The 11948-nt window shown below is 31.2% G+C and overlaps 1 protein-coding gene and 1 long non-coding RNA gene across 2 annotated transcripts; one reads left to right on the forward strand and one right to left on the reverse strand.

Moving 5' to 3' along the window:
- The first annotated feature begins 239 nt into the window (after positions 1–239).
- NAC020 (NAC domain containing protein 20) lies at positions 240–5256 on the forward strand. The gene is made up of 4 exons (XM_039046601.2): positions 240–483; positions 558–847; positions 1597–1971; positions 4679–5256. Exons 1-4 carry the CDS (start codon positions 327–329, stop codon positions 4946–4948), a joined length of 1092 nt encoding a protein of 363 aa, XP_038902529.1. The 5' UTR covers positions 240–326; the 3' UTR covers positions 4949–5256.
- A 4382-nt stretch (positions 5257–9638) lies between these two features.
- On the reverse strand, positions 9639–10499 carry LOC120088030 (uncharacterized). Its single transcript, XR_016524047.1, has 3 exons — positions 10356–10499; positions 10037–10189; positions 9639–9921 (listed from the first exon to the last, which is right to left on the reverse strand). It is a non-coding gene; the product is annotated as an uncharacterized LOC120088030 (long non-coding RNA).
- Positions 10500–11948: the final 1449 nt, after the last annotated feature.

The following is an 11948-nucleotide window of genomic DNA, read 5'->3' on the forward strand; positions in this document are numbered from 1 at the left end:
AGTGGTTTCACTTAGCTGATCAAATCACCCAAAGAACAAAGCCATATAATCCCTTCAGCTGTCAGATTATATATATATATATATAAGAATAATAAATAAAATAAAAAGCAATCTCCACTCTGTAATATAATCTTACTTTTCAGTTCCATATTATTATTATTATTATTATTATTATTATTTTTTGGCCTCACAAACTCCTTCCTTATATAGTTCAATCTAGTACAATTCAGTCCTCTTCATGTCTTCTTCTTTCTCTCTCTCTCTTTAGAGTTACAACAAAAATTCAAATTTTGAGAGCTTCTATTATTATTATTATTATTATTTCAATGGCGCCCATGACCCTCCCTCCAGGGTTTCGCTTTCACCCAACAGATGAAGAGCTTGTTGCTTACTATTTGGATAGAAAGATCAATGGCCGCTCCATCGAGCTCGAGATCATTCCCGAGATCGATCTTTATAAGTGCGAACCCTGGGAATTACCTGGTAATGTTTCTTTCTTCGTCTTCGTTTTGTTCATGCTTCTTTTTTTTTTTTCTGAATGATTTTAGTTTTTTTAGATAAGTCGTTTTTGCCGAGCAAAGATATGGAGTGGTACTTCTATAGCCCTCGGGATCGGAAGTACCCGAATGGGTCGAGAACGAATCGGGCAACGAAGGGCGGATATTGGAAGGCCACCGGGAAAGACCGGGTGGTTCAGTCGCAGAAACGAGCGGTTGGGATGAAGAAGACTTTGGTGTATTACAAAGGAAGAGCTCCTCATGGGGTTAGAACCAATTGGGTTATGCATGAATATCGTCTTCTCCATTCTCAACTCGCCACAGCAACATCATCATCTCCTTCGACGAAGGTTTTTTCTTTTTCATCTTCAGTTTTGGATTAGGGTTTGATTTTCTTTTTTTTCTTTTCCATTGTAAATAATAAAAGTGTGTGGAAGGAAGAAGAATGAAGAACAATCAACCTCACACTACCTAAAAAGGGAAAAAAGAGATAGAAGGGGAAAAAAAAAAAAAAAAAAAGAACCCTAAAGAAAAGGAAGAAGAAATATCTCTAAGTGCTTTCCTTTTTGGTTCTTTTTTTCCCCCATCTTGAACTAAACCAAAAAGAAAAAGAACAAACATCAAGAAGGGTTTATGAAAGACTCTTTGGTCATAACTTTAGATAGATGTGTGTACTTAATTTCTATTTCTTTTCTTAGGCTTTAACCCTTTACCCTACATAACTATATATATCCCTTTCCTTTTTGTTAAAACTTGTTTCTCTCAAATTTCTACCTTTCATCATTGAAAAACCTACCAATTAGTTGAAAAACAACCCTCTCTTTTTGAATAATCTCTCTAAACAATGATTAAGCTTAAATTTAGGATAGAAATTCAATGTTTATACACTTCCTTCATGTATAAGTCAGTTCAAATATTAACACAACACTCAAAATTATCCAAAATTATCACTTTTTTTTAACAAGATACTAGAGAATAAAAAGGGATCAGGAGGTGCATCTGAATATATTAACTAAGTTAACACATCTGAACTTATCCCTAAACGTAAACCTAAATAAGATTGCTTATGCAAAAATCTAATATTTTCACGTTGATGCAGGACTCCTATGCATTATGTCGTGTATTCAAGAAGGCAACTATAGTACCGAAATCCATCGGGGAAAAGGCAAATGGAGTCGACAACAAAGCACCGGTGTGGCAAATGGCGGACGAGCAAGATATGCAGGTTGACGACGGTGGTGCGCCAGAAAGTTCGAGAGGAGGGATAGAAAGCAATGAAGATGGTGATAGTTTTGATCACTTCCTTTATGAATGTAACCCTAAAATCTTCAGCTCTGAAAACTCGTCCTCCGATCTCACACAAGGGAATGTCGCCGACGACTTTCCGGTGCCAGTGGCCTCCGATAATGAAGCCAATAGTTCAGCTAATAATCTGTATCCAATTCACATGGACTGCCCTTCAAACTTTATGCAGGTACTTCTAAACTTTTATCAATTATATAGTTCATATAATACTATGAAATTAAACAGTTAATTGTTTTCTTTTTAAGATTTATTATTCAGTATTATTTATAGTTTCATGCATGCACATTTCACACGTACATTTTAAACCGTATATCATCTTCAATCCTTATTTTATTTTATTTTATTTTATATAATTTTCATTTTTATCGTGTTCAAGTAAGGTAACTTGTTTGTTAGGGTTTTAAAATATTTTGGAAGGGTTTTATTCATTTGAATTTTGGTGTATGAAACCATTATTTTTTAAAATTCTTATAGATTAATTTTTCATTAATCCTTTTGAGTTTATAATTTTTAGGTTAAAATATTCATTTTGGTCTCTATACTATGAAGTTCGTTCAGTTTTAGTTCATATACTTTCCATTGTCAAATTTTAGTTCACATATTTTCAATAAATCTTAAACTTAGTTTCTCAAAATGAAATTTACCGAAATTGATTTAATAATAACAATAATTTTCATGTAAGAAAATAGAATATGTGATATATTTTCAAAATTTATAATAAGAACCCTATATATAACAAAAAGTTGTTAAACCAATCAACAATAAACTAGCATTGTACGGTACTAAAATTAAACAATTGAAAATATATGGATCAAAATTAAACAAACTTCAAAATATAAAGACCAAAATGACATTTTAATCCTAAATTTTAATTTTCCTTTCAATATTTGAGATATATAAACAAAAAAGAATTCAGTTTTTTCAAGTGAACTTAAATAGAAAGTTCATGAGTAAATCAACTTTATTTCAAAAACTTATCTAAAGTGAAAATGTTTTATTTTAAAGAATTTTTCTGAGACAATCATTACCAAGTTCCCTCTCCCAGTTATTTGATGAACTTCATTAAGCATTTGTGATTAACAATAACAACTGGCTAATTATATTACTATGCACTCCTATCTATGTAATTAATTTCAATTTTAAATGTTTTTAGAGTTAACTTATTTTACTTTGAATCTCTTGTTTTTATTTATTTGTGTTTTAGAAAACTATATCTTGATAGAATTTAAATTTTTAGAATATAAAAGAGTAAAACTAAAAACGAAACAAACTACAAGGGTTAAAAGACAAATTAAAAAATTAAGATTGAGATTAGAATAAAAAATTAAAAAGTTAAAAGGTTAAAAAATCGAAATCAACATCACATTTAGAACATTTTGAATCATTTAGCCGTTATTATTTATGTATTTTTTTTAATAAGAATTTAGCCGTTATTATACATAGTCTAAAGTAGTCTAATTTACTCTTTTTTCTTTTCCTTTTTTTTTTAAAAAAATCAAAACTAATTATAATTATTACTATAATCAAGATATTAAATGTTATACTAATCATGCATGGTGGTCACATTCATGCACACTAAGAGAGAGCACATTGCATATATATAATTTTGAATATGACTCACCGAGTTGAGCTGACTCGATGAATGATGAGAGAGTTAAGGTTGTGTTAACCTAGTTGAGATGACTCGGTGCATCTACCGATCTAGTTAATTTTATTATTTTGTTTAAAAAAAAAGAATGGCCCACATTCACAAGCCCTTTGAGTTGTCTTTTTATCTTTAAAGTTTTTTTTTTCTTTAAAAAAAAAGTTTGAAGTAAATGGAAATGACTATACTCACATAATATCTTTTTCAAAAGCTTCTCCAAATCTTAATTTTTATCTCTTAGATTGACTCAAAAATGTCTCTCTTTTCACTATCCTCCATATTACCCTCTTTTGACCAAACCCTTCTACTCATCTTTTCTTCCCTCATTTTCCTCTAAAGTTTTTCTAATATATATTACTATATAATTAAATATATTAACAACACTAATAACTTATTGACCCTAAAAAGCATTTAAAAGTTACTTCTTTATTTGTTTATTTTTAACCTTTGAGAAAATGTGTGCTCAATTGGTAGTTAGATTGGATGTGTGAGACCCCTATGTTGGAAAAAATCATACCCCAACTATTTAGTATATAATTAAGTTTATGTTTATGATCTTAAATTTCCAAATTGTTTGTTCTTTCAAACTACTTGGACTAGAACTTTTAAACCTCTTAGATTGGTGAAAAACTTTTTTATAAATTCACAAAACCATTAAAACCACAAATGAAATTATCTTACTCTCTGATAATTGTTTTTAGTTTTCAGTTTTTTATATTTATACTTATTTTATCTCGATTTCTCTATTATGATTTTCATCTATCTAAAAAAGAAATACTTGAATTCTTAAAGATTTTTTTTTGAATTTTTTATAAATATTTTTCAAGATTCTTTTTTTTTTTTTATTTATAAATATATTAATAGAAAGCGGATAACAAAACATGGATAGAAATAGGTGTTTCTATCAATTTATTTTTCAAATACTAAAATTAAAAAAATTAAATAATTATGAAACGAGACCTTAGTTAAATAGAGTTTCATAATATCATGAACATTTTAAACTCTGTCATGGAACAAAAAGAAAATAAGTAATAAATAAATGCAAGTTTGAAGCAAAAACAATAATATCAATAAACCAACCAACCATTTTGATTACATACAGTGAAAAATTCGAATATCTAACATTTTAGTTAGTTAAAGATATATATCTTAATCAGTTAAATTATACTCATGCCGATTATCATATACATAATTTTATCTAAGATATATTTCTCATATGCATATTTTGTAGATTCCGAGCAATTTCATCGACCATGAGAATCTTCAGTATCAACATCCATACTATCCGCCATTAGAGCTCGAGGACTTCCCTCAGCTGAATATAATGGGGGAAACAAAGTCGTTAATGAAGCCCGAGTGCATTGACGAGTACATGAAGTCGTTCGATAAGTTTCGAGACTCCATGAATGGAAGTTTAGAGGAGATTTTGTCTCTGTGTAGTCTTCCCAATATGCAAGATGATAATCATAATCTCCAACAACACTCTTCCTTATTACAGTAACGTAAAAAACACAAATTCAATTTCCAAAAATTATTACTTACGTTTACTGTACATTATAAATTTACCGACAACAATTCAATTTTACACCAAGTAAAAATCATCAATCTCCAAAATATTATGCAGAGAGAGAGAGAGAGATTTTATTTTTGCATGTTGAGAGAGAGCTGACCAATCATAATATTTAAATTAAAGCTTACTATAAGGGGATTCCATGTAATGGGTTTTTTTTAGGCACATTTACATGTGTAATAGAGTGATGTTTGTTTGTCCAAATTAAGGAAGCAATTATACCTTCATTTATTTTCAAATCTCTACCTTTTAATCTCTCTCTCTAGCTCTCTCATTTGCATTATTTTTTGTTGATTAATTTTGGATTCCAATGTTGTGGATGTGAGAATTTGAAAAGGATTACTCATGTCTTAATCGTTACATTTACTTGTTTATAATTATTATCATTCATTTGAAAAAGGCTTTGGTGTAGTATAGGCTACATCCATATTTGTGCATCCTATTTAATCGTTCAATCGTAGTTTGCTATATTCTTTTTTGAATAATTGTACGGGAGGAAGGAGAGATCAAATTCCAAGATATCGCAAGTAGGTTGACACATCCATACCATCCTTATCATACCTCGAAATTACTAGCGATGCATTCATCAAAATCAAGGATAAAAGGTCAATATGTCCACAGAGAGCTAGAGGAGAGTTCAAAGACAAAAGAACAATTGATAAAGCCTAGAGAAAGGCCTTCCAATTTAGTGCTATGGTAGAGGCATCATAATTTCAAAAAATTGACAAATTCTATGCTCCTGATAGTGGCAAATTAGATGATCCCATTCTACAAATGGTTAGGATTGGCAAAATTCCAAACGAAGTTGGGTCCCCGGGAGTGGGAATTCTCAATTTGACCAGGGGGGTCAAACCGAGGACCCAAAACAGGTTCCTAAACCGAGGATGGGGCAGGAATGGAGAGAGTATTTCCCCTTGGATATTTTTAAATATATATATATATATATATTTACACACACATATATAAAACAGTAGCTAACTGCTGTTTTTGTTTTTTTTTTTAACTTTTTTTAATTTCATTTCATAATATAATTAGTTTTAACTTTTTATTAAATTTTAAAATAAAGAAATGTTAAAATATTTTTTATTATTAATTTTAATAAATAAAACAATAATAATATCAACTTTGTTACCTAAAAGTCCATTTCAATATAAATATAAAATAAAAATATATTGATTTTAAATAAAAAAAAAAATAAGAAGACAAAAAAAGACAAAAAAAATTTCCATGGAATTCTCCGATCCCGACTCCTCAAAACGGGGAATGGGACGAAGACGGAGATAAAAATCTCTATAAGAACGAGGATGGGGAGTACATCCCCGATCTTGTCCCATCCCCTTGCCAAACCTACAAATGGTTAGATGACTTCTCGATATTTTGAAAGCTTATTTTGTTTCTCTCCAACCATATGCACCATAACGAGGCAGTTATATGAGATTGATCGAAAGGATTTTAGATTTAGTGCTCATGGTGAGATGTATGATCAGATAATCGACAAGAGAGTTCAATGATTAAGGAAGGGGCAACAATAACCATTTCATTGTGACGATACCAAATCGACGAAGAGTATCTACAATATCAATGAACATCTGATCTACCATGACAGAATGTTTCCTGCATAAAACACGTCAATTAGGATTAAGATATAGAAAGGGATTAAGAGCTTGATACTTATCCAAAGTGTTGAAGCTCCAGTGCAAGATGGTCTAAATGAAAATCTTACACTTTTTTTTGGCATTAATGACGACCACATATAGCCAACATTCACTAGAACAATTTTAGCTTTAGATGTCAGTTGGGATTTTATAAACAATAACAGATCGACACTATGATGTTGGTTTCGAAAAAAGGCATCTATTTTCACAAAAAGTTTTGTACATTAATGATAATTTCATAATTTTTCGTTGAGTATACAATAATTGTAGGGATTGAAATTGTTGATGACAAAGTTTGGATAGAAAGACTCACCTGACCTTCACATGCCTTCAACAGTAAATTTATAATTTCCGAGAAGGAAGACTACTTGCAAAATAAATAAGAAGAAGCACCAATATGGTGTATGCCACATAAAACCTTTGATACTTAAGTCAGTATTTAGCAAAAAATCAGATCAATCTAGAAGTAAGAGGAGAATTTACCTTGTGTGGAGCTATGATATCTTATTTATAGAGGGGTGATTCTTAATATTCCTAATTCGAAAAGAACTTTGAGATGTCAATTCGGGCCGACCATAGAGGTTAAAACCGTGGGTCTCTGTGAAAGGTAACTATTATTCTTCCGATTTTATCTCCAACGTTCCGCTTTCTTGAGCTCGATGACTCTTAATCCAAAATAATCTAGAACATAAATCAAACTGTCGATTTTAAAGAAAGAAAATGTGTGACGATTACCATTAAGCTAAACTCCCTTTGACGTTATCCTTTCAATCATAATAAAAATGAGCGGGTGAAAAGTATTTATGTCTTGCATGTGCATGCTAATGTATATTCACACCAATAAAGGAATGAGATGATATAAATTGTTTTCTAGAACCTTTGGGAAGTCCAATAATGAATCATAAAGAATTAGCTTATGCTATATTAGGCAAGAACAAATTAAATTATCAAACATTAAAAGAAAAAAAATTGTGCAGCCAGGTGAAGTTTGAGTTGCTACACAATTACACATGCCACATAAGGAAGCAAACTAATTAACAATTGAAAATAACAATTAATAATATCTTAAGGGTTCTTAATAATATAATTACATTAAGGTATTTGGAGTATTTAGAAATATAACGAAAATGCTAAAGAGGTGTCATCCTAATTGAGAAGTCTTAATTTGTCATCCTAATTGAGAATTCTTAAAAATTAATTAATATATTGGAGGATTAATTAATTATCTTAATAAACTCTAAACTATGGGTTTTGGTCCATTAATTTGGACACATTCCCAAGGCCCAACAACACTAGGACTCTAGAGGGAGAGAGAAGGTGAGAACTCATGTTTTGTCATAGAAAATGGCTTTTTAGATGCCATAGGAAAAGAGAAATTTTGTGGAAAACTAAAAAGTGAATAAAAACATGAGAATTGAAAGGAGGAGAGAGTAATGAATAAAGAAATATACATGAAAAATTGCAAAAATCACTCTTAAAATATGATTGTAATTACAATTATACCCTTAAACTTTCCATTTTAAAAATTGAACCCTTAAAATTATATATAAATATTAAAATTGGGTCGAAGGGAACCTTCAAACTTACATAATTGTATAAATTGTAACATTTGAATAAGTTTAAGAGTTCAATTTTTCTCATTTGTGGGTCTAATTTCTATAACTATTGTAAGCTTGAAGGTCCAGTTTTAATATTTATAGAAGTTTAGAAGCCTAATTTTTTCTATTAAAAGTTTGAGAGTGTAATTGCAACTACCTCCATATTTTAGGAGTGGTTTTTGCAATTTGTCCTACTTAACGTGAGCCATGAAAATAAAATTTATCTTATCTAGAAAATTGAGTTATAACTCAACTATAATTGATATATATATTTCTCTATAAAGTCTAAAAAATATTTAAATGCATAATAGATAATACTATTTTTTTTCATTGTACCCTATTATCTAATCATACTTCTTCTTATTTATTTTTTAAAATATTTTTAATATTTTCTATGTGATTCTAATAGAAATGCACATAAATAATTACAATTTGGAATAATGCACTGAAATTTTGTATTATTCTAGAAGTTGAAAGGTAAAATCATTATAACTCAATATGTTATATTACAAATAGGGTCAGTGGTATCTAAATTTTAAAATGTTATATTTTAGTTTTTTAAATTTTTAGTTTGATTTAAGTTTAACTCTTGAGTTTTAAAATGTTTTAATCCTTAAAAATTTTGAGTTTTATTTCAAATTTGGTTCTTAGATTTCAAGATTTATATTTTTAATCTTGATTTTTTTACTAGATATTCACTTTCAATTTTGGCGTTAATATTTATTAATTAATTTTAAATAATTATTAAGTAAAATTTTAGAACTAATTTTAATAATGACATAAAAAATAGTGAAACTTAATTAATTATATATATTTTTAAGTTTTTTAATTGAATGAAGTGAATATATAGTGAAAAAATAAAGATTAAAAATGTGAATAAAAAATTTAGAAACTAAATTAAAATAAAATTTAAAATTGTAATATTTTTAAAACTAAACTAAAATCAATATCAAAATTTTAGATTAAATGGTAGTGTTTTAAAATTTAACGAGAAATAAAAACTAAAATCAAAATGTAGAAAAAAGGGGAAAAAAAAAAACTTATTTTTCCCTAAAAAGAATCTTGTGATGTGTGTCTGCAACTTTTAATGCAAACCACAACACACTAACTTAACTACAAACAAAGAACCTTCCTCGATTTTTGTATTCCTTGAAGTGCGTTGTTTTTGTTTTTCATTTCCCTTTACTCTTTTTGTGTTTTATCTCAATATATATATATATATAGTATTAGAATATTCGATTCAACCTCTTTTTCTTTATGTTAATTCACCATAGGAAAATTAATATTAATTGAACAGAAAAATATAATTTTGATATCCATGTTGAATCATTGATTGATTTAAAATTTAAATTGATTGATGAAAGTTAATTTAATATTATATCATCTAATATTAATATTTGACATGTCATTGAATGATAATGTTTGACATGTTATTTGTTAAGATTGTCCAAAGTAAGACCTAAAACTCACAAGTGGGCCTAAATCCACATAGTATCGAGAGGAGGTATAGGAAACGCATGTCCCAAAAAGTAAATGGCAATGCCTCAAAGTTTGGGTTGACCAATCAAGCTAGTGAATATAAACGAAATAATCAAGCTGGATCTGGACTGACACCTTGCAACCTCGAGTGCTAGAAACGTCCATCATATTCCTGTTGTCACACGTAACCATAGGAATGTATCAAAGGACAAACTTATAATAATCCTATTTGACTCCAAAATGTGGAGATTAATTAAGTAATTTCTAAAGGAGAGATCTGATTTTACTTCTTTTGTACTTAATTGAATTAACCCATGACAAGGATGACACATTGGCTTCAACAGCAGGTGGAACCAGCCAACGTGGAGCTGACGTAGCAGCCACCGTGGCGTCTCTCTCTCCCCAACCAATTCTGGTACAACGGTCACCTGCTCCTTCACCTGCACACCAAAAGGACAAAAATTGTTGATAACAGATTCCTCCCCTTTGTCGTTTTCTATACTTATTTAATGTACAAATACCATTCATTCATTCTGTACAATATGTATTGAAAAAGAAGAAGAAAGCAATCAATATATTGAAAAGAAAAGGAAGAAGAAAAATTACCTCCCTCAGCCATATCAGTACCTGCCTCTGCTTCTTCATTCCTCTTTTAGCTTTTTGTCTTGGTATCAGAGACCTTCAGCTTTTAACAAGCTAAAAATGATCTAAAAATGGCAAACCCACCAGCTACCTCATTGCCTGCCATTCCTGGAATCATCAATAATGGAAATATCACAGGTCCACCCTTAAACCAATTACTAAACCAGGTGACATCCATAAAAATGGATAGGTCTAATTTTCTCCTCTGGCAAAATTTAGTCTGGCCGATACTCAGAAGCTATCAATTGGAAGGTTTCCTAACCGAAGAAAACCCCTACCCCAGTCGATTCATCATCAGACAAACGAATGAGCATTCTGGTGAAAGCTCGAGTGTTGATCCAAGCCCTGCAACCTGAACAGAGGCTGAACTACAACCCAATCCAGCTTATGAAGCCTGGATAGTTGTCGACCAATTAATCCTAGGTTGGCTCTATAATTCGATGAACCAAGAGATTGCCACACAGGTAATGGGACACCAAACTGCCAGGGAACTATGGGAAGCTGTCAAAGAATTGTTGGAGTTCAGTCAAGGGCTGAAACTGATTACCTTAAGAGGATGTTCCAACAAACTCGTAAGGGCGCCTTAAAGATGAGTGAGTACCTAATATCAATGAAAAAGTATGCTGATGGTCTTGCTCTTGCAGGTTCACCAGTGTCTCCTCCTAATCTCATATCCCAAGTGTTGGCTGGTCTTGATGAAGAGTATAATCCGGTTGTTGTAGCAGTGCAAAGCAAAGAGACAACTCAGTGGTCTGATCTTCAATCTGATTTTTTGTCCTATGAGAAGAGACTTGAGTATCAACTTGCCATCAAAACTGGTATTACTGGAATGACAAACGTGTCCATCTTTTTCAGTTCACCCTCAGTCAATGTCGTGTAGAATAGTCCTAACACTTCATCAAATCCCTATCGAAATCCATATGGGAACAACTAGTCCTCAAACTACAGGGGTGGAGGAGGAAGAAACAGAGGGCGTGGCCGATGGAGCAGTGCCTCTACAACCAGGCCTACTTGCCAAACTTGTGGAAAAATAAGCCACACTCCTGACATTTTCTACTTCAGGTATAATAAGGAGTTCAACAACCTTCGATAGACACACACTCGAGCTGAATCCACACAGCTTCCATCAAACAGACATCAAGAATAGCCTACGTCTGCTTTACTTGCTCACTCGACAGCTGCCTCCCCTGAAACGGTAACTGACCCCAACTGGTATGTTGATAGCGGCGCTTCAACTCATGTAACCAGCAGCCCCACCTTCCTCCAATCCTCTCCCAGCTACACAGGTACTGATAAAGTTGTTGTTGGCAATGGTACTTCTCTCACTATATCTCGGTCTGGACACTCCAATCTACATACTAAGAATGGTATCCTCTCCTTACTAAACATACTATATGTGCCTGATATTGCCAAAAATCTAGTCAGTGTATCCAAATTAGCCAATGATAATAATATTGTGGTTGAATTTCATGTTGATTTCTGTGTGGTTAAGGACAAGGACTCGGGAGTGGCACTTCTGACCAGCCGGCTTAAAGATGGACTCTACCAATTGGACAC

Source organism: Benincasa hispida, chromosome 10, assembly GCF_027475165.1.
Source record: "Benincasa hispida cultivar pf3 chromosome 10, pf3_genome.v1.1, whole genome shotgun sequence".
Lineage (NCBI taxonomy): Eukaryota > Viridiplantae > Streptophyta > Magnoliopsida > Cucurbitales > Cucurbitaceae > Benincasa > Benincasa hispida.

Coding starts and splice junctions, on each gene's coding strand:
- NAC020 (XM_039046601.2), top strand. CDS start 327: ATGGCGCCCATGACCCTCCCTCCAGGGTTTCGCTTTCACCCAACAGAT. Junction 484..557: donor CGAACCCTGGGAATTACCTG/GTAATGTTTCTT, acceptor TAGTTTTTTTAG/ATAAGTCGTTTTTGCCGAGC. Junction 848..1,596: donor CATCATCTCCTTCGACGAAG/GTTTTTTCTTTT, acceptor ACGTTGATGCAG/GACTCCTATGCATTATGTCG.